This window comes from Emydura macquarii, unplaced genomic scaffold, assembly GCF_026122565.2.
Source record: "Emydura macquarii macquarii isolate MOO-44397 ecotype Brisbane River unplaced genomic scaffold, CSIRO-AGI_Emac_v2 contig_1348, whole genome shotgun sequence".
NCBI lineage: Eukaryota > Metazoa > Chordata > Testudines > Chelidae > Emydura > Emydura macquarii.
Genome location: NW_027131485.1, coordinates 17388489 through 17411966, shown reverse-complemented (window position 1 = coordinate 17411966; position 23478 = coordinate 17388489). Strand labels below are relative to the sequence as shown.

The 23478-nt window shown below is 37.8% G+C and overlaps 1 protein-coding gene across 1 annotated transcript in view; it reads left to right on the top strand.

Annotated features, from left to right (window-relative positions):
• Positions 1-23478, top strand: part of USP7 (ubiquitin specific peptidase 7) — an 88906-nt gene that overhangs the window by 34848 nt on the left and 30580 nt on the right. Inside the window, exons 3-10 of the mRNA XM_067551292.1 lie at positions 446-644; positions 2562-2700; positions 3983-4071; positions 4932-5040; positions 14525-14655; positions 19090-19144; positions 20487-20567; positions 20655-20745. Of these exons, the coding sequence (XP_067407393.1) occupies positions 446-644; positions 2562-2700; positions 3983-4071; positions 4932-5040; positions 14525-14655; positions 19090-19144; positions 20487-20567; positions 20655-20745 (894 nt within the window). The remainder of the gene's footprint in view (positions 1-445; positions 645-2561; positions 2701-3982; positions 4072-4931; positions 5041-14524; positions 14656-19089; positions 19145-20486; positions 20568-20654; positions 20746-23478) is intronic.

The following is a 23478-nucleotide window of genomic DNA, read 5'->3' as shown; positions in this document are numbered from 1 at the left end:
ATTACCGGAAGAAGTGCAATATATACCGTATTTCCCCATGTATAAGATGCTCCCATGTATAAGACGCACCTTAATTTTGGGGCCCGAAATTTGAAAATAAATGTATTACGGTACATCACCGGTAAGTACCACTGTATAAGACGCACCCAGTTTTTAGACCCCAAATTTTTTGAAAAAAGGTGTGTCTTATACATGGGGAAATATGGTAAACAGATCACTACCATACTTTGGAATGACAGAGTTTATATGCAGGTTCTGCCGGGGACCAGGTTATGTAACAATAAAGTTTTTGTGAATATTTAAAATGTTACATGTTCTCATTGATTTGTAAAACTATTTTTTTATGGACCCCTTATTCTGTGTTTTTTAAAATATGTATTGTGGGTGAAGAATATCTTGAGATTATTAAATATTATTTTATTTATCTTGCATTTTTGTTTTACAGACACAAGTTGGCGATCAGAAGCAACATTTCAATTTACAGTTGAGCGTTTCAACAGGCTCAGTGAGTCAGTCCTCAGTCCTCCCTGCTTTGTACGGAATTTGCCATGGAAGATAATGGTGATGCCACGACTTTACCCAGACAGACCACACCAAAAAAGTGTAGGATTCTTTCTTCAGTGCAATGCTGAATCTGATTCCACGTAAGACCCTTTACATAATTAATATACAAACTCATATATAGCATTATTTAATTGTATTGCAAAACCAACATCCGATAAAATTTTTTCTAAAGCTCAAAGGAAATTTACAAGCTTTTCATTCTCTGAACATCTTTCTACTTTTCATATACTCTTTGCTTCCCACCTTCAAATCCCCACATCCCAACATTGATCCTTCATTGAGGCCTACTTGGCCAGAAGTTCCTGGTGGAATTTGCCCATTCTTCTTTTGAACTGCTTAGAGCAATTAGAGGAGTCCTTGATCAGGATGGAGCACATTGCCTCAACAACATTGCCAGCCTGCTGGCCTGGGAAAGGAAGATTTGTCCTGATTTTATGCTAAAATGCTACTAAACGTCCCCATAACGCACCAGAGCCATACATCCATCTCTGTGATGTGGCAGTTTCTATGTATACTAGGCAGGAAAACCATTTATTGCTAATATGTTTTAAAACAATGGCCTTCCACAGTCCCACGGGATTAGAAAGAAACTTTCCCTATGGGCAGGTTATTTCATAATTGTACACTGCATGAGTTGCCTTCATCTTTCTCTGAAGCATCTAGTGCTGCTTGCTGTCAGTGGCAGGATACCAGAATAGAAGGATCACTGGTATGATTCATTCTGGCAGATCTTATATAAATAAATTTTGCCTGTCAGAAAACAGCTGTACCTGAGAACTCAGACCGTCAATGCCATTCCAGGTCTGAACTGAAAGAGGGAAGAATGATGCAAGAATAGTAAAGCTGTCCAGCAAGAAAAGTAATGGCTTCCTGAAGAGGAAACCCAGTAATTTCCAGAGTAGGCATCATAAATATGTAGTTTTATCCACACCAGCTCTTAGCAGTTTGATCACCCACTATCAGGCATAGCAAGCCAATGGCTCACACCCAAATGGAAGGATCATTTAGATGATTAGTGGCAATGGCACATTACATTAACTTACCTGACACTTCTAAAAGAAGTCTGCATTTGTAGAGACAAGACACTCTGTTGAGAGAGAGAATGTTCCCCAGCCTTCTGCAGTTGTTGGACAAAATGTTTGATTTGTAAATAGCAGGCCCACCAATTTATTGGGGAAATTTTGTAGAGTCACACCTCCCTCTGTGGAGTTTGAGTTTCTGACATAGTGTGAGTTGTGGGGCGGGACGGGAGGCAGTGTGAGAAAAAATTTTCAGGGAAAGTATTGCCTCTTTGTTGGGTGGTCTCCTGAGACTGCATTGATACATGCTGCTTTGTTGAGCAGTACTGTATGTTTACTGTCAAGTGCAATGAGTTAATTCTTGCATGATATTGCATACCTCTTCCGGTTCAGTCTGAGTGATGGCAGTTACTTTTCCACATTGTTTTCTTGGTTTTCTTGTTCTCTTCAAGTAGTAATGTTTTCCATCTCACATACCGTACATAGGTACGGCATACCATACTTGATGTGAATAGTTAGCCACAGTAAATTCTGACAAGAAACTTCAGGAGACAGTGATTTTTCTCTTGGGAGCTATTTCTTACAAATATTAATGAACACTTTCCTGAAAGACTTCTAACATTGCTTAAGAAAAAATCACTGTCATCCTTAAAAAATCCTGGGAAGAATCAATTAAGACAGTGTGAAGCAGTTGCTTTGAGAGTGATGTTATCTAAAACCACATTACTGAAAAAAGTATGGCCTCTTTTAACAACCATTGCGATGTACAGTGGGCTCCCAAAAATTGAAGATTAATTCTTACCAATGCTCCTGAAAGCAGTTAAATGTCTTAAAACCTAGTGAAGAACAGAAATGAAGTAGACCTTTCTGTGTACAAATACAGGTTTGGTGTATCAAATAAAATTTGTAGAAGTGTTTTCTATGACTGAAGAAAACAAAAATGAAATTTGTTTCAAGTGTTATCTTTTAATTTTATAGGTCATGGTCTTGCCACGCCCAGGCAGTTCTCAAGATAATAAATTACAAGGACGATGAAAAATCATTCAGTCGCCGTATTAGTCACTTGTTCTTTCATAAGGAGAATGACTGGGGCTTTTCCAACTTTATGGCATGGAGTGTAAGTAACAATATGTATATATATAGTAATAGACTGCTACCGGGTTGGGAGGTCAGTCCTATACATGCACTTGATCTTCTAATGCTGCCTTAGGTAACAATTTAAATTTCTTCCTACAGGTGTTGTTTTAGTGTCTGAATGATGCTTGTGGTATCAGCAGGTTTCATATTGAAGATACCGTTAAGTCAGTGATCCCCAAACGTTTGGGGTCATGCCCCCTCCTTACCTAGTCCCTGGCCCCCTAGAACATGCAATGGGGAACCAGGGCTGGGAGCGGTGCCAAAGCCACTCTTGGAGGTCAGGAGTCGGGGCTGGAGCTGCAGGGATGCAAACAGGGCTGGCCGCCAGGAGCTGGGAGATGGCCTGGAGTGGGTTCCGGCTGCAGGACATAGCCAGGATCACGGTATGGGGTCTGGAGCCACAGCCAGGAGCCGAGGCTGGGGCTGGAGGGCAGGGCTGGAGTGGATATGGGGGCTGGGTGGCACTTCCTCTCCACTCCTCTGGGGCTGGCCCAGACCCTGCCATTCTTCCCCTGTAGGTTCCTTTGTGCCCCCCAGGAGGGCACACCCCACAGTTTGGGGACCTTTGCTTTACATGCTAATGAATTGCACCTCATAGTGCAGATTCCTTTTAGCTGTTTTACCTGACTTAATGACCCAAAAAAGTATTCCATCATTTCTCCATTAAGCCATATTTACTGATACATCACTTAATAAGGATCATTCCACCAAGTTTCTTTTAAATCAGGTGGGTCACAATCACTGTCGTTTAAGAGCAGCCTAGATTTTCTTGCTCATTTCCCATGCTCTGTGCATGTGTGTACAGACATTTTACATTAATAATACTCCTAATGTTCATCTTAAATTGGGACCACTTTTTATGCATTATGGAAGCCTGGGGCCTTAATTTTTCTCTTCTGCCTGGACTAGTTTCCTAAATGACCTGCTTCAAGTGGATACAAAGCTTTTGATCACTGACCCTATTAGCCACAGGGAATTGAAATACTGTTGCAAAAACTATAAAAGCCAGAAACAAGATTTTACATTGAGACATTAAAAAATTATTTAAATATACATTTTGCTCAGTGTCATAGAGATTAATTGGTGTCTTTCAATATTTTCTTTAGCTTATTGAATAAAAGAAGTGCATAGATGGTTGCTTACTTAAACTTGCAGATTCTGAGCAGTATCCAGCCTGGATTTTTCACTAACTTCCCCATTGTAGGATTCAGAAGTTAATTTTGCAGCAAATTTAATATTCTTATGTCATTTCTGTTTTATAGGAAGTTACTGATCCTGAAAAAGGATTTATAGAGGATGACAAGGTTACTTTTGAAGTCTATGTCCAAGCAGATGCTCCACATGGGGTGGCGTAATTATATTTAAAAAAAAAAAAAAAAAATTTCGAGCAGAAATTTACAGAAAACTCAACATTTAAAACTTTCATTTCAGTGTCAGTTGAAGTATCTAATTTTATTAGTAATATATGGCACTGTTCATCAGAAGATCTCAAAGCACTTTTCCAACATTAATTGATGAAGCCTCTCAAAGGAAATATACCTATGTTTCGGATGCTGCATAGAGATTTTTGTGCCAGTAGCTTCTCCACCTGTATTGCTCAATGCAACCTTCTGTAACTTCACTTAGTGAATAATATTGTTCAGTGTGTATAAATTAATTTTTCAGTTCAAAATGATCTACAGTCTTTGCCATTGTGGTCTTGACGCTTTTGGTTTTAGTTGATGTCACCGTCAAGCAGTTTGGTTGCCACCATCAATGATTCTAATACCTACTTTTAATTCTGCTTTACTGTTTGTTTTTAAAACTGCCTTACCTGACGCTGAGTTCTTACGCCACTGGATGCCACTTTTCAGCAAGATGGCTATTGTGATCTGCATATTTTAATTTAAAAATTGAATTATAAATACAGATTACAATTTATAACTACTAGAGTGCTTGTCACCCTGGGAGCCTTCAGAAAATCGTAAAAAGGAAGTTTAACAAAAGAACAGTCCTTTGTTTATAGGAGTTTTGGAATCCTCGGAGCGCGTGGTGATGGGCAGTTGTGATGTGTAATCTGTTTTATTCAGACAGAATGTACTACTAAGGAGCACATAAGTTCTGTTGGTTGAGCTGGTTAGCCTAGAACAAATGTTCTGTAGAAATATATCTGTGCTATAGTTAAGTTGCTTATATAATCAAACTTAGTTTTAACCATTAATTGCTTTCTAGGTGGGATTCAAAGAAGCATACAGGATATGTTGGGTTAAAGAACCAGGGAGCAACCTGTTACATGAACAGTTTGTTACAGACTTTATTTTTCACAAATCAACTACGAAAGGTAACTAACTAGCATTGTAATTTCTTTTCAAATATTAAAATAGCAAATATATCTTTCAAAATAGCTTTTGTTTTAGCTTTCCACCCTGTCTTTTCTCATGCACCACCACACTTTGTTTCCTTCTTTCAAAAGAATCTCTTCACTTCTGTAAAACTTCAGAGCACAGTAGCCCAATTTGCTCATTATTCTACTTTTTCAAAGTGGCTCCCAATCTCTGTTAGCTTCTTTTTCTGTAACTCAGTAAAAAATGGCTCCATGGAGTAGGTAAAAAAGGTGGCTACAACATCACTGTAGTTAGTGTACTCCATATCTGTTAAACTACTGTTTCTGATTGAATTTCTGGTAATAGAAATCCAGTTTTAGTGGACTACATGGTTTATGCCGTGATGCACAGGCCAGATCTGAGAACATATCTTGATACTTTGGTCTGTTATACATGGGTTTGTTGGTGGGTTTATTCTGTTGTAAAGATAAGTTAAATATCTTTATACATGCCAAGGCCTGAGTTAAGGTTCCTTTGCTGTGCTGTTTGTTAGTGATGCCAAGAATTGTTTCAGGAGAAGGAGACCTTAACTTAGCTTTTTGCAGGTTAGGTAAAGGAATAATTTTCAACTCTTAATTTTATATCTGTTTGCTACATATACCTCTATAAAGTCTATATATCTGTTAATGACTTGACCCTTTAAAACAATTTATAATCATCTTTTCTGTTTTGCTTCAGAAGTTATGCACGTTTATTTTTCAGTGTTGCTTATATGTTCATTTATTCTTCCTGTTTGCTTATATAGTTCAGTTAAATTATTGGTCGCTACGGCTAGTGTCTTCACTTTCGTAAAGGTGGTACTAAAAACAGTAGTATTAACATGTATTTTGGGTAGTTTAAACATAATTTAATTTTGACTACAATGTATTATTTTTGTTTATATGCTTTATTTTCTTTTTCCATGTCTCCTTGTATATTCTATAAATCCCTTATTAAAAGAAAATTAGCTCTTGCTGTCAAAATGTTTGTTCTGCTAAATATCTCAGGAAAGCAACGTGGGAAATGCTATATATCCTGTAATCCTAATATATTGAAATAATGTCTGTGGGATAACAAAACCTTACTTTTTCTTTTCTTTTCACTTGCTGAATAAATGAGTCTTAAAACCCTTGGAATCAGAGATTGCTAGTCAGAAGAGGGGATTTGCATTAAGAAATCCTGACTTCCAAAATCATTTGCTTTAGAGAAGATCTCCATTGATTTTAGTATATCCTACCACTTTAGGGCATGATTGTTATGGGGTGTTTTTTTTTTTTTTTTTTTTTTTTACATTATTATTCTCCAGCAATTCACAAAAAAATGTCTGCTCTGGCCTTGAATATCTCCAATGATGAGATATTCATTATTCTCTCTTGACAGCTCAGTTTTTTCTTTGTGATATGGCCTATTTTCCAATCTTTTAATTGCTCTTAATATTAGTATTATCATAGTGCCCAGGAGTCCGACTGATGGACCAGGACCCCATGGTGCTTTCTGTGGCTTTGTTTCTCCCTCCTTTTATTTCTGCATTGTGCTGCTTGTTCTAAAATGCAGTGCCAAAAATAGAGCACATGCCTCTAAACACCTGGATTGTTTTTGCATGATGCATCAGTTAATTTATCATCACCTTGTAGTGGCTGCAGAGCTGTGCTCCACTCAGGAGCGTGTGTGCACCCAGCACTAGCAGTACCTGCATGGTTCGTAGTCACACCCTTTGCCTCATAGTGCCTCCCCTGGCTACAGAAGGGCAGCACAGCCCCCAAACCTCTCAGTTCCTGCTTACTGCCCGCAGCTAGTCAGAACACTCTGGGTAATGTTTCTTCACACTGCCCTTTTTTTCTTTGTTGTTCAGACCTTCTTGCAAATAGTTTAGTTGTTTATTCGTGATAATTTAGGTCAACGAGAACTCAAGCAACATTGCCACTCAAAAGAAAAAAAAATGGTTACTTACGTGTGTCATAACTCTTCTTCCAGATGTGGATACAGACATGTATTCCAGGATGCCTCCTCCTCCCCTCCTGCATCTGAATCTCTAGCCTGAGGTTCAGTGTGAAGGAACTGAGGGGGGCTGGGACGGTGGAGCCCTTAAATAGCCTAGGAGGGGCTATGCAGCAAATGGTGAAAGTACCACCCATATGGGTACTGCTAAGCAAATTTCTCTGGCCTTAGTGTGGTGGGTGTTTACACATCCAAGTGATATACATGTCTGCATCCATATCTCGAAGAACAACAGTTATGACACAGGTAAGTAACAGTCTTGTTTAAAAAACAAAAAGAGGCACAATTTTAATAGTTGTTCTATTTATCATTCATTATAACCCTTGATCTTTCTATGGCATATTACTCAGCCTATTATTCCCTCATTGTTTACTGTTGCATTTGATTATTCTTTGAGCCTTCTTACTAGCTGTGTATTTTATAATAGCTACATCTAATCCAAGTGTCTTTAGTTTCCTTTTGAGAATATCATGTAGGCAAATTAGTAAAATCAAGATGTACCATTTTCCATTTTTGCTTTGGCATATACTACTTTTTGACTAATCCAAGGTGCATAATGCTTATTTGCCCTGTTTGACTTTAGGCACTTAAACATCCACTGTTTTCTTCTATTCTAGAAAGTGGCGGTGTCTTAAAGTTGAATTTATTGGCTTATAACTGTGTAGCCCTTTTTGCTTTATTAAAAAAAAGATTTTATCTGTCCTTTATCCATATTCTATCTAGGTCCCTGCCTATATCCATGAGTTTTCAGAAGTAATTGTGAACGGTACACATATGTATTTCTTCTAGTTTTCTTCCCACTGTTACAGAACAGGAGAAATTCTTAGTGTGGAGACCTAGCCCATCAATTTCTACAGAATTCAAGCTTTCATTTTCTAAGCAAATTTGTTTCTAGCTCTTACGTAAACTGAGTGTAAACCAATGTAGTGTTGTCCGTAGTTTCCAGACTGATCGCTCCATTGCTTCTCCTGTTGTTTATGCTCTCTGAGCAAGGTGAAATTAACAGAACTGCATTTGCTTTTAGTGATGCTGTCCAGAATCCTGTGAACAGGAATGAAATTATCAATAATCCAACTGAAAACACAGTGAGCATTAGGAAAGGCAAGCACTTGAGTTACTTATGGGGAGTCAGAAACTAAACTGGAGGCTGGGAGAGGGCTAATGAGAAGGAAAGGGGAAGAAAAGACCTTTTCTCCATTTCCCTCCCTCCACCGCCCCAATTTCCCATCAGTAATGTAAAATGGCAGAGACCCTAACCCCCTTGCAGCAGCCATGAGGCTGAGAAAGTGGGGGGAGGGACAAGGCATTTCCTCTTGTCTAGCAGTTACAGAGGGAAGAACTTTCATCTTTTGTTTTGGCTGTGGCTGGTAGGCGACTGATTAAATCTGAACCCACAATCATAATCTAAACAAGACCCAGGGATAGAGCTTTTCACAAGGGGTTTGCTCTTGGCCCTTACTGGTGGAGCCTCCCCCACCCCAGTGTGCCATCTCGGCTTCTAGCTAGTAGGTTCAGTCCTCCAGCTGGAATATATATAAGGTAATTTTTCAAGCTTTGCACTGATTCTCTTGTCACTCCTTAGTGTGAAACAGGGCCGTAGACCAATGTTTGTAATTTCAGCCTAGGTTATTTAGATGTTTTCAGTTTATTTCTGCCTAATCTGGCTCTGCTTTGATCTTCCCCTTTCCTTGTTATCATCTGATGTATTTTGTTACTCAGTAGTTACTTTGTCTGAGATTTCACAACAAAGAATGAATTATTTCCTCCTCCCTTCTTGTTATGGTATTTGCTTTTCCTCTTTGTTAAGCAGTATATTTAAACTTTCCTTTAACATTGCTTGTGCAAGTTTTTCTTGTTCCTCTTTGTAAGTGTTTTGTGTAGTATCAGATTGTGCCTCTTCTTTTCAGACTTTGCCCCACATGTCTTTACTTTTCTTTTGCATTCATCCCCGGGGGTGAACATCTCAAGTGTGAAATTTGAGATTGTGGGTTTTGCCAAATGTATTAAAATGCCTTATTTCTTGATCTTGAGGCAAGTATTTCACAGTTCTGGGTCAACTGGGCATCTCAGTGAGATGGTTTACAAGGATATAGATTGTTTATTCTAGGTTGGAAATTTAGATTGAACTTTGAGTAATAGACAGATTTACCCTAAATTACATAAGCAGAGGGTAAAAGCATGGATGCATATAAATTATATATCACTTTGGGATAACATACAGTAGAAATGTTTGTTGTTTGCAGTGATGTTGTAGATGTGTTGATCCTAGGATATTAGAGAGACAACATGTGTGAAGTCCAATTTCTTTTGGTGACAGAGACAAGCTTTCAAGCTACACAGAGCTCTTCTTCAGGTCAGATCTGTGCAGCTGAAGAAGAGCTCTGTGTAGCTGGAAGGCTTGCCTTTTTCACCAGCAGAAGTTGAGCAAATAAGATTTTACCTCACCCACTTTGTTCTCTACTAGAAATGTTTAGCATTTAAAGAAATGTATACTAATGTATTTAGTCAATGGCAGTTTGAGTTTATTTCAAGTTTATCAGTCTGTATAATCATTGGTTATATAAAAAGGAACTAATTGTTTTGCATAGGTTCCTCTAAAAATGGAATGTGAAATAAATATACAGAGCTTGGTTTTTCAGAAGTGTTAAGCGCTATTGATTTTGAGGCACTCAGTGCTATTGAAAATCAGGACAGTCGTCTTTTGTTTTTCGGCCTTTTGTCTATAATTTTGACTTTTCGGGGAAATGGAAATTTTCATTTGTAAGTCTCATATTCTCATACTTACATGTTTATATATAATGTATATGACTATATATTGGACTTGATTCTGACTAACAGGAAGAAATTGGTTTAGAAGGTGGAAGACAAGTTGGGCAAAAGGGATCATGAAATAATAGATTGCCTCTGAGAAACCCCTAGCTCTCTTGTACTCCTTTTTTCCTCGGAATCTTACCAACCAGTTCTTTGAGTTTGTTAAAATTTGCTTTTCTGAAGTCCATTGTCCTCTTTCTGCTGCTCACTCCTTCCATTCTTTAGTATCATTAAGGAATGGATTTCATAATTCTAAGGAATGGAAGAAGTGAGCAGCAGAATGAGGACAATGGACTTCAGAAAAGCAAATTTTAACAAACTCAGAGAACTGGTTGGTAACATCCCAAGGAAAAAAGGAGTACAGGAGAGCTGGTGGTTTCGCAGAAGCAATATTAAAGGCGTAACAGCAAACTATCCTGATGCGAAGGAAAGCTAGGAATAATAGCTTCAGTCTTCACTAAAAAGGTTAATTGTGACTACATACTTAACACAATTAATATTAACAACAAGGAAGAAAAAACACAAACAAGAATAGGGAAAGAACAGGTTAAAGAATATTTAGGTAAGTTAGTTATATACAAGTAAGCACAGCCTGACAAGATTCACCGTGGGGTAATTAAGGAACTAGCTGAAGCAATCTCAGAACCGTTAGTGATTATCTTAATAAACTCACTGAGGACTGGGGAGGGGTAAACATAGTACCTATCTTGGAAAAGGGAAACAAAGAGGATTCAGAGAATTTGACCAACCTAATTTAAATTCTTGAAAAGATACTGGAACAAATGACCAAGTAATCAATTTGTAAGCCTCTAGAGGATAATAGGGTGATAAGTATTAGCCAACAGTGGGTTTGTCAAGATCAAATCGTGCCAAACCAATCTAATTTTCTTCTTTGAGAGGGTTACTGGTCTAGTGGATAGGAGGAAGTAGTAGACATGATACAGCTTGATTTTTAGTAAGTCATCTGACACAGTCCCACATGATGTTTTCATAAGAAAACTAGGGAAATGTGGTCTTAGATTAAATTACTATAAAATCAGTGCACCATTGTTTGAAAAAAACATTCTCAAAGTGTAGTTATCAAATGGTTCACTGTCAAACTCAAAGGCCTTATCTAGCAGTGTCCTGCAGGGATCTGTCCTGAATCCTTAATAGTCAATATTTTCATTAATGAGTTGGATAATGGAGTAGAGTATGTGCTTATAAATTTTGCGGATGACACTAAGATAGGAGAGGTGGCTAGCACTTTGGAGGACGGGATTCAAATTCAAAAGGACCTTGACAGAATTGGTCTGAAATCAACATAATGAAATCTAATGAAAACAAGTGCAAAGTACTACACCCCAGAAGAAAAAAAAATCAAATACAAAATAGGAAATAACTGGCTAGGCAATAGTACTACAGAAAATGATCTGGGGTCGTAGTGGATCACAAATTGACTGCAATTCGGCAATGTGATGCAGTTGTAAAAAGAGGCTAGTGTCATTGGGGGGGTGTAAACAGGAGTGTTATATGTATGAGACAGGAAGTAACTGTCCTGCAGTACTTGACACTGGTGAGGCCCAAGTTGGAATATTATGTCTAGTTTTGGGTGCCATACTTCAAGAAAGATGTGGACAAACTGGAGAGAGCCCAGTGGAGAGCAATATAAATCATAAAAGGCTTAGAAAACCTGACCTGTGAGGAAAGGTTTTAAAAAAAACTGGGCATGTTTTGTCTTGAGAAAAGACTGACCCTGATATCAGTCTTCAAATATGCTAAGGACTGTTACAAAGGAGGATGGTGATATATTGGTTTTTTTTATCCACTTATCTCACTTACCTGCTTCATCTACAGTAAGGGAGATTTAGGTTAGATATTAAGGAAAACTTTCTAATTCTAAGGATATTTAATTCCTGGGATAAATTACCAAGGGGGAGATTGTAGAATCCCTACTATGCACTTTTTTGGGGTGGGGCAGGGGCAATAGATATATACACACAGTCTATCTAAATATTGTGTGTTTATATCTATTTTTTTTCCAGACGTGTGTTTTAATAACCTGGTTCTTGTGATTTATATTTGTCTGCATTGCATTTGATAAAACTGGATTTTCATGTAGATACTTTATTTTGGTTAAATATGGATTGACACCAGTCATACTATCTCACCAGTTTTCTGTATGTGCTTTGTGAGGATGAGGTTGTCATAGACGTCAAATAAACATCATGAATCACTGATGAGATTATGAGCCTGTAGGATTTAAGACTCAAGATCATGGATCTGTTTCTTTTCTATCTTTGCCCATGATAGATTGATTTATAACAGGGTGACATAAATTATATGATCTGAATCTGCAAGGTGCTGCACTCTCTCCACTCCCAACAGTTGATTGAAAAATAACTTCTGCAGTTGAAAATGGAGGGAGAATTCTGCCTACTTATACCTAAATTGGAATTTAGCCAGGACAGCAGGATTAACGCTTCTAGAAAATGTGACTTTGTGGTTGAGTAATGAGGGTAGAGAACCATTGCCCAGAACTTCATGTCTCTGGGATTACCTTGTGAGGCACTCAGGTACCAACATGAAAAGTAGAGTATATATACCTAGATAGATATTCTTGCAGAAAATTCTAAGTGTTATGACCTGGGCATATACTAATCTTTAGTTATACCAGTGCTAATTACTATAAAGGTTGGAGCACAGCCATTCCCAAAGTACAGAGTTTTATAAAGATTAAACTACTGAATTGGTGGAAGTAACTGGATGCATAATTTGTTGAACTACTATGCTTGATTTTGTCTGCAGTTAGCAGGCTTAGAAAGAATATTTTCTTCATTTGGACAAGTTAATTCAAATTTGAGAAACCGGTTAAGAATAAGGAAAGCAGAATAACTAGTCATCTTGTTTGAAGTAGCTAAGCCAGTAATGCTTCTAGTGCTGGGGTGGAGACTCTGCAGAGTACTGATAATTTGTGTTTACCACACAAGGGTGCCAGTAATCCCTCTTTACCAACAGTATGCTAAGTTGCATCCAGTTGCCCTATGATACGGAGTTTTGCTACTGAATTGTTCCCTTCCATACACTCAGATCATGTAAATCAGAGCTGGAAGAGGGGACATGACAGTGTAAATCATCATGTGTATTTATACTGTTGCCTGCTGGTGCATAATTTTTATCTGCAATATCATTTCTTGCATCCAGTATGATAGGGCTTTCAGTTTCTTGTGGAGACTATTCCACAATCTAATAGTTTCACTGTCCAGATGTTTTTCAGCATTCAGGAATATTTTCCTTTATTATTTTTATCCTATGATCTTAGTTATTTGACCGCCACTCTCCTCATTGTACCATGTTAAATTCTTGAACCTTTTAAGTATTTACATTTTTTGTATATTTGAAGACTGTTGTTGGGCTCCTCCCCTTAGCTGTTACCTATTTAAATCTTCTAAATTGGTCCTTCAATTTTTGTTGCTGTTTTCTAGACTCCCTTCATTTTGTCTGTATCAATCTAATATGTGTAATTTGTTTAATCTGGCTCTCAGCACCACTGTATCTAAGCGCTTCGCAAGCATTAATGAATTTGCCCTGCCAGTGCACTAGTTATATATGGAAGTATTATTAGCCCCATTTTACATATTGGGAGTTGAGGTACAGGATAGATTAAGTGACTTGCTTGCCCAAGGTCATTCAGAAAGTCTGTGGCAGAACCAGGAATTGAACTGGATCTTCTCAGTCTTGGTTCAGTGCCTTAATCACAAAACCATACACCTGTTTATTGTGCTGCCCCAGAAGTGAATGCAGTCTATTGTCTACCTGTTTCTTGAGGTGGTGTTTCTTCGTTTTTCTGTCAAAAATTGCTTTTTTTGTGGTCCTATCCTATTACAAGCTCTTACCTGATTTGCTGTCTATTTGTCCCTATTCTCTCTCAACATTAATGCTTTCTAAATTTCTCTCTCCCATTAAATATCTGTATTTGGAAGTTATTTTTTTCTGGAAACATCATATTTACTAATCCCTTTTGGTTCCTTTTCATAATTTCTCTGGGGTTTTTTTGGTCCCTTCAAAGTTTAGAGTAATCAGTTAAATTAGTTAGCATCCTATTTACTTCCTCTTCCAGATGATTAATGAAGATGTTAAATAGGAATTGATCTAGCACTGATCCCCAAAGCCTCCTTTGAGATGTCTCCCCACACACACACTCTTTCTGTGTCCTGCCTTTTGTTATTGCCCTTTGTACCTTCTCATAGTTTTCAATCATATAAAACCAACTTGAAAAACAGTCATTTTTCAAATAGGCTGTAGTATTGTACAACATAATGTCAAATCCTACTGTGTTGATTGCATGGACATATGGTGCATTATGCATTGTTTGAAGGTATTATTGGACTCTTCAGAATATTAACTTTTTAAAAAAAAATTGAGACTGGTTAGAAGAGTTTATAGTGAGCATAATCAATTGATTTTTATGTATCTCCTTGCTTTGGAGAACCACAAATACAGGTAAGTAATAGTCTTTACAGTAAACTATAGTAGGAGATTTGTGTCAAATTATTCTGCTGTGTTAATTGATTAGATCTATGAAACAAATCATAGCAGAAACAAGTGATGAATTGAACAATATGAGCAGTAAACATGTTTTCTTAAGTACTAATTGAATTAAATATTTTGTAGGCTGTGTACATGATGCCCACAGAAGGCGATGACTCATCCAAAAGTGTTCCTTTAGCATTGCAGAGAGTCTTCTATGAACTTCAGCACAGTGACAAACCAGTAGGAACTAAAAAGCTAACAAAATCCTTTGGGTAAGTGTCAGAAATTTAAAATATTTATTAGGATGTAGCTAAATTCTTAATAAAACTTTCCCACATTTCTGCAAAAAAGTACTTTGCTTTGTGTAAAGGTAAATTAAATATATCTTAGAGAGAGAGAGAAAAGAGTCTGATAGCGTCCCATGGTTATTCTTTCCTAATAAGAATTTTATTAATATTTCTTAGTTTACAAATAAAAACATTTTTCTAACTAACAGCACTGATGTTAGCTGAACTGAAAATCAAATATTTTCTTGTATGTAACCAGGTACAGCTGTAAAGATTTGGATGATGCATTTGGCTAAAACAACACAGAATGGAGTTTATATTTAGTATTGTAAATGGCATGTTGGGCCATGGATAGGCACCCTTTTAATCTAATTTATATAATACAATCAAAAGAAATAACAATAATTTGCCTTTCTAAACCCTAAATGGCTCTGCAATGATGATCATTGTAAATCTTACTTGTTGACCAAGATGAGGTTTTTAACATGTACAAAACAAGTGCAATACCAACATCCCATTTTTGTCACGTCTCACTGTATCTTGTTTGGTGATTTAAAGCATGATATCTGTATCTCTGTTGTGAAGAATAGAGGTGCCACATCATACAAATTTCCTTTTTTATATCCACCCTTTTCTAGTTCCTTCTCTTTGATTTTCGTTCCTATCAATATCTAGTTTATCTGATACCTCTTCAAACTAGTACCATGTTGTAATATATTATTACTAATTATAATTTTAAATGTGAAAATACCCTAAATATATCTATCCTAAATCCACTTTGTTGGTGAATTAAGCTAATTCACTATAAGACACACTTACTCCAGAGTAAGAGCACCCACACATGGAGTTGATCAGAAATAGATAATCTGCTTTAAATTCATACCCTATTTTATTCCAGATTAGAAATTTGTCTACACATGAAAGTTAGAGTTGAAGCTCTAACAGAAACCTTTTAGTCTGCCGCTTTGTGCTTGTGCATTTATGTCACAATTATAGCTTCTTTCACTGTGTTGGGACCATATTTGTAGTTATGGTACTAAGAAATTGAGATTCATTTTCCTTGTGTTACATTGTATTAGCCAGTTAGCTTCTTGTTTTATTGCCTTCTAGATTGCCCACTCAAATAGAATCATTTGTGGCTTTTAAAATAGGTTCATATATTTAGGTGTGATCTTTTTCAGATAGCTGCATCTCTGATGGCAGCCCATAGCACATTTTCACTTCTTATAACATTATTGAAGGCACTGAGGTGTCTGACCACAGTTTCTCCTGAAGTAGATCAAAATACTGGGTTTCTCTGCCTTGCTGAGAGTCTGAATCTCAGCCTCTAGCTGGGCTGTGACATGCATCCAGAAAAATAATTCTAAAACTTGCTCTTTCTAGAATTCCATTAACTATACATTGTCATTCTTATCAGATATAATGTATGCACATGGAAAATATGTTAGACGCTCCTTAACTTTTTGAAGTTGCCATTAAAAGAACCAAAAACAAAACCTCTTGGTTCCCATAAAAACAAATGTTTTTAGAGTTTATGCATAATATAGAAATTTTGCTATTTGCTGTAAGTCCTTATGCCTTTGGAATAATTCAGCTCTCAAAGTGCCTGAATATGTTGATATGTCCTTATAGTTTAGCCATTTTAAAAGTCTTCTGATGGTTTATTCTCTTTTTTTTTCTACATGGTCATGAAAAGTAAATGCTTTTCTCCCCAATTCATGAGTATAGATTCAAGTGTAATGCATTTGAGGTCACTAGTTATTTTCATATTGATGTTACAAATATTAATGTAATTATAACAAATTAAGCCCTACTGAGGCAGAAAGATCAAGTAACCAAAATTACTATGTGGAAGATCACTTCTTCTGGTAACAGACTTTTGGCTCTCAGATACTGTAAAGTTGGCTGCCGTGTAAGTACTTCGATATGGCTCATAAAGGCACTTTGTTTCTGACACTACCTATCAGCTTCCGTTTGCTTCTTTCTTATAAGGTGAATGAAGTTTAGTATGGTGTTAACATTCCCCTTTAAGACAATGTAATAGAGGGAATTCTTGCTCATTATGCCAACTATGACTTTGTAGCCATTTTCCATCCTATTCGAAGGGAAGCCTGACATGGAGAGCACTTGCTACCTAGTCCTTCACTGCTGAAGTCTGGAAGCCTTGCTCCAGTAGGGACACTTGGAGCAGACGGGACTCGGAAGTATCTGGGGACAGACAGAGCATATATTAGAGTCACCCACTTTCCTTATTCACCTTCCTGGGGGATTTCAAGCCACACTTTTTTCCCTCTGTTTTATGTGATGTCCCAGTTTTTCTGGTCTCATCCCAGTATACACTCTGGCCCAGTGTGTATTTAGTTTATCCACACTCATACACTAGTGACCATTTTGTTTCATTAAGCAGATTTTCGATTGTGCCATGTGTTTTACGTTGAGCAGACTATGGCTCTTTAGAAAGCATGACTAAATACTTTATCTGAGAGCAAGACAGATGGTCAGTTTTGTATCTAAAAGAGAGGTTTCAAAACATGTTCTTTACTCTGGAAGAAGTAATGTCTTTGAGTATGACCATGGTTTTTTTCCTTATGAATCAGAGGAGTGTTGCTGACTGTATCAGTTACAGAGTATGGTATTTGCAATACATGGCACTTAATTTTTTCTGAGATATTGTCTAGACATTGTCCAGCTGTACTGAAAGGAGGACAGGAGATACTTGTTATGGTTTTAATCAGGCCGCAACTTTATTATTAGGTGTCTGGGACTACCTAGCAGATATGAGTATAGTGCAGATAACTCCATGTTGATTCAACATCTACCTGGGAGACTTCTGCCAGCCCTCCCCATCTTTTTCCATTCGGGTCCCTCAGCCAACCCATTGCTGGGACCTTACCATTCTCCTCTCCCCCAAACGAAGGTTAAGGTGGGTTATAAGAAAGGGTAGTTGTCTTCCTGCTGTACCAGTCATAGAAGCCCCAAACCTTCCTCCTTCTCCCACTCCACGCCGCCCCCCGCCCCCCCCCCCCCCCCCCCCCCCAGTTCCACTCCTTTAACCAACATCTCCTTTTTAAGTCTTTTACCAAGCCATTTATCTGGTCACTGTCTACTTTCCCTATGGAGTACCTGCATTGGATGTCCACCCCACACTTACATAATGAGTTGCGACATAATAGCCTAACACCCTTCTCTACTCACCATAACAAAGCATCCCTGAACCCACTGTGGGGAAGGCAGAGAAAGCCCCAATCCATCAAGACCAGTCTGGTGGTGAGGGAAACATTCTTTCCCAGCCCCCTTAGAAAGGAGCGGTTAGTGTGATGCCCACAACTTCTGACCAAACCTGGTATTTTGCCACCTCAAGGGGAGGGAGAGTGGGTGGTGCTCTGCTGGTCAGTGGAAAAGGGACTTCTCCTGCTATGCTTGCCCCTTTTGAACTCCCCAGCCCTTCCAGTCCTGCCTCCCTCACCGCTTAAAGGTGTGGTTATAGCAAGTATTGTCTTTCACCTGAGAAGCCAGTACTATCCATTAGTTCTTAATTGTTCATTTTAGTGTTACCCAGTAACTAGATATTTATAGAGATGTAATTAACCCTTCTCTATTTCTTTTGTCTTTAATTTGATTAATAGCTAAAGCCCAGGACAGGGAGACAAAAAATCTGTTTTCAGGTCTTAGGTATGCCACATATCTCCCATATGGCCTTGGGCAAGTCACTTAACCTTTTTGTTTCTTAGTTAACTTCATCTTTAAATTAATCTTTGTAAAATTCTTTGAGATTTTCAGGTAGAGGTGTTCAGAAGCATAGCATGGTATATTATTTTAAAGTAGTTAAAATGACACACTGTTCCATGTTTCCTCTACTTAAAGTAAAGAAGTTGTGAGATTTTAAGGTGGATTTTCAAAAATGCATAGTGTTGACTTAATTCTGCTTCCATTGATGTCAATGGGAGCAGACTTAGGCCAAGACAGATAACTTTCAAAATCCCAGTCATAATGTCTGTCCTTTGATATATATCTAGATTTGCAGTCTGAAAAAGGATCTGTAAAAGCTACTTCTTTTCAGAGAAAAAGTAATTAACTGTCATTAAAATATTTGCAAATATCCCCTATGTCCAAACCCTCATCAACCTTAAAACTAGAGAAAACAGAATAAGATGTAGATACTAAGTGCCAAGAGCACTGGTAATTGAAGACAAACAGCAGATGTTTACCTCTGTAGAAAGTGTGTGTAGTATTTTTGTAACAAAACTACAGCATTTTTCAGGTCTATCTGGTTTTGAAAGTGGAATTATACAGGATGCGAGTTTCAGATTTGCCTTCATCTGACTGTATTTAAACTCTTTTTCTGAAATTGAATTATTAAATGCTGGATTTCTACACTTTTATAATACAGTGATGTTATTACTTGTTTGTCTTATGAAGGTGGGAAACTTTAGATAGCTTCATGCAACATGATGTTCAGGAATTATGTCGAGTGGTAAGTTTTCAGCATTTCTTATTGACTTCTACATATACACATAATGTTGCTCACTGACATGTAGATATTTAGCTAACTTCCTATTAATTCTGAAATTGATTCCTTAGGTTAGAATAAACCACGGCTTAGAGAGTTCATTTTACATAGTATCTTCCTTTCTAAATATAGCATGGGCTTTATATGTCCCTTTAAAATTTGTGGACCGGGGAATATAAGGGAGTACAATTTGTAGAGGAAAGCAAAATTTAGAAACAAAATACAGAAGGCTTTTCAAATGAGCTGACTCTCCTTGTAAGGCCACATTGGAGAAATGCCATTTAAAGGTGACTTGAAAAGGAAAACAACTGGATTTGTGCCCTTGTTTCTTTGATGAATAAAGACGGGGGGAGAGAATAGTGTGCTTTTTTGAATAGTTTCTCCCTCCCCTTCCTTCTCCCCTTCTCTTTTTAAATTAGAAATTCAGGTTCTTTCTGGATTGAAAGACTCTGACTGCAGGACTAGTTAAATGGTGACAACACAAGAGCTAAACAAATTAGTTTACTTATAAGGGGAAAGGTATTTGTAGTCTGGCTATTTAAATCTCTGTTTTATGTTTGCATTTGGGAAAAGCTATATAATTAAGTGATTAACATTCTGAATAGAAGTTTGTTAAAAGATTCAGCATCTTCGGTCCTTCAATTAAATTGAAAGTATTCACCATGGTTCTCTAACAAAACCAGGGAAGACCAAACTTTACATTCCTGATAGTTCTAAGTTGTTGGGTTTTTTTTTTTTGGTTTTTTTTTTTTTTTTAACAAAATAAGAAAACTTTTCAAGCCTTCTCTACACGTCATAAAGAAGTACAAAGACAAGCAGTTTTAAAAAATTCTTCTGCAAGTCACCTTTATGTTAGCCTTGTGATGCCACCTGTTTTTTATTTTGTTTATTTACTGAGAAGGAAGATCCATGTCTGTTTCATAAGCAGTTGGAGATTATATGCATTGCAGGTGATATAGTCATTTTCCACCTCTTGGGAAGGAAGAGTTTGGGGTACTCTGCTTGTGAAGTTTATTCTGCTGTTCTAATGTATCCCTGACTTTTGCAAAGCTCTTCAAGTCTTAGGGGAAATGGCATGGAGATAGCTCTGAAAGGATTTGGGGGGGGGAGGAGGACTTAAAGGATTAATATAAAGGAGAAGCCAATGTCAAGTGTCTAATATTTCATGTTCACGTGAGTAAGTGCAAGAAAAAACGAAATCCCCAAAGTTTTGTCAATAAATTAAAATTATATGCTTTAACTAACAAATTCAGAAAATTAAAATAGTTTGGTATGTATAACAGTGCAAATCCAACATTTCTTTCAGTTGCTCGATAATGTGGAAAATAAAATGAAAGGCACGTGTGTAGAAGGCACTATCCCTAAATTATTCAGAGGGAAGATGGTGGTATGTATTTAGTCAGTTAATAAATTTTAAAAATTAATTCTGTAATTTGTATATATTGAAACCCTATCTTTTTATTTTTGTTTGCAGTCTTACATTCAATGCAAACACGTAGACTATCGGTCTGAACGAATAGAGGATTATTATGACATCCAGCTAAGTATAAAAGGAAAGAAAAATAGTAAGTGATATGTCTTCTGTATGCACAAATTAAATGTTGGGCCTGATTTTCAGAGATGCTTAGCACTCACCTACCTCAGTAACTTCAAATGGATTTGCAAGGGCTCATCACCTTGGAAAATCAGGCCTTTGGTTTCATAGGTAGGTGTCTTAGCATGAAGATACCTCACAGAAAGCTTTTTCTGTTTTGAGAGATTCTGCTTGCATTGCCCATTTTTTCCTTTTCCCTCATTTCTTATTAGGATCATCTTAAAACTCTTTGTATTTTAAAAGTTCCATCTATTTTTCTTGCTTACTCATCTTCTAATGTCATAATGTTTTGTAATACTCTCAGTTAGTTGCTTCTGTAATGGTTATAATGTCACAGCAGATTATGATTTAAGCATAGGTATGATCAACAGGAGCAGATGAACGTCTGAGAAACACAAATCCTTTTTACATACAAATGGCCATATTAATAAAAACCAAGAGAACTTAGTCAAGCAGTGTAGCAGTTGTTAATTAATTTCATGAGCAAGTCATTAGCATTCAAGGCTAGAAATATAGAGTCATCTAAGACTTCAATAAACCAAGCAGACAATTCAGGTGGTTGCAGACATGTATTCCATTTGTGTGCGCATACCCAGTGCCCAAAAGCCAGAGAACTTCGCTTAGCAGCACCTGTTGGGGAGGTGCTTGAGCCCTCTGGCCGTCATAACCCTTCCCATGGCTATGTACTGTTGACACCATCCCAACCCACTTCAGTTCCTTCTCACTGCCTGTTGCCTGAGTCAGAGCATTTGGTGAAGATTTTATCTCACGGTTTTTGCAAACAGAGATCTTTTTCAGCTTTTGTAAATAGTTAGTTTGGTTAATAGTACCCTTGTTCTGTAGGAACAGAAAACATCTTTTCCTATCAACATACTGGAACTTTGAGCCATTTACAATGCCTGCCAAGCCTTTCAACATCATATTGAGGGGGCAGCAGTTCACATATTTACCAGTGATACCACCAAAATGTAGTATGTGCACAGGCAGGAAGAAGCCTTCTCCAAGCAGCTTTGTTGAGAAGCAGTAAAGATTTTTGGCATTTTTGCACAAAGGAAGACATGCCCACAGCCATGCATTTACCAGGCTTTCAAAACCAATTGGCCAATCATCTTAGCTGAACTTTCTCTGAGAACCACAAGTGCTCTCTGAAGAGCAGTGTGGTGGAAGGTCCATCTTCAGGGAATAGGGCATCCCATCGGCCTACCTGTGCAACAAAGGATGACAAAATGCCATCAGTTTTGTTCTCGAGCAGGATTCAGGCCAGGGTCTTTAACTGATGCCTTCCATATGAATTATGGAGTGTCCCTTATGTGTGCCTTTCCCCCTATTCCTCTAATTTCTCGAGTTACCCTCAAACTGAAGTTGGACCATGCTAAACTGATTCTTATTCCACTGGCCTGGCCAAGTCAGTGTTTGTTCTCCAAACTTCTCAGTCAGGCTGTTTGACCTCACAGATCTCTTCCTCCCTTTCCTGAATGACTGATTGGACACCACGGCCAGGTTGCACATCTGGTGCTGAGCAGTCTATACTTCACAATATGGATGGTACATGGTTAGAGAGGAGGAAGGGCAATATTCAGAAGCAGTTTGGAGATTCTTACTTAATAGTAGAAAACCGCCTACTAGGATTACGTATTTGGTCAAATGGAAGTGTTTTTTGGTTTAGTCGCTATCTAAGGGAATTCAATCAGTGTTAGCCTGTGTTCAGGACATTTTGAATTATTTTTTCGGGTCTGGCTTTTAGCTTGTTGAGGGTTCATTTGATGGTGATCTTGGCATTCCATCCTCCAATGCAAGGGAAGTCAGTTTTCCCAAATTCCATGGTAGTGAGATTTTTGAAAGGTATTGTCTGCCTGTTTCCACCTGTGAAGGAAATGGTCCCATTGTGGAACTTCAATACTGTGCTGGCTGCCCTCGTATGTCCTCCATTTGAGTCGCTAGCATCTTGCCCATTGTCTCTCCTTTCCCAAAAGATAACCTTTCTTGTTACTATAAAATCTGCAAAAAGAGTCAGCAAAATGCATGTCCTAATGGTAAGGCTGCCATATACACAGTTCTTCAAAAACAAAGTGTCCTTGAGACCGCATCCAAAGGTTTTGTCCAAAGTCATTTTACAGTTTGACTTTAACCAGGTTATTTTCTTACCTGTATTCTTTCCTAAGCTGCACTCAAATGCAGATAAACAATGTCGCCTTTGTTAAGTGTTAGGCATTCTATCTGCAAAGGACTGAAACATTTTGTTCATTACCTCGACTTTTTGTCTTTTATGAGGAAGAGATCAAAGTTCAGCTAGGTTCTGCACAGACTATTTCCAGGTAGATACTTTCCTGCATTACCGTGGCTTATGGAGTAGCCCCCACAGACATTTGGGTTCATTCAGTGAGAGCCCAAACAAGCAACAGCGATTGCATTTCTCATCGATGTTTCAAAACTGGACATTTGCAGGGCTGATGTACAGTCTTCTGTATGTATTTTTCCCAAACATTATGCTGTTACCTTGGCATCTAGGTCAAATACAAACTTTGGGAAGGCAGTTCTACAGTCAATCTTTAAGTAGACTCTGAGCCCCACCTCCTACTAGTACTGCTTGCAAGTCTCCTGAGTAGAATACATGTCTGCAACCATTCAAAGAAGAAAAGATGGTTGCTTACCTGTGCTATAACTGTTGTTCTTCAAGGTGTGGGTTTAGGCATGTATTCCACGA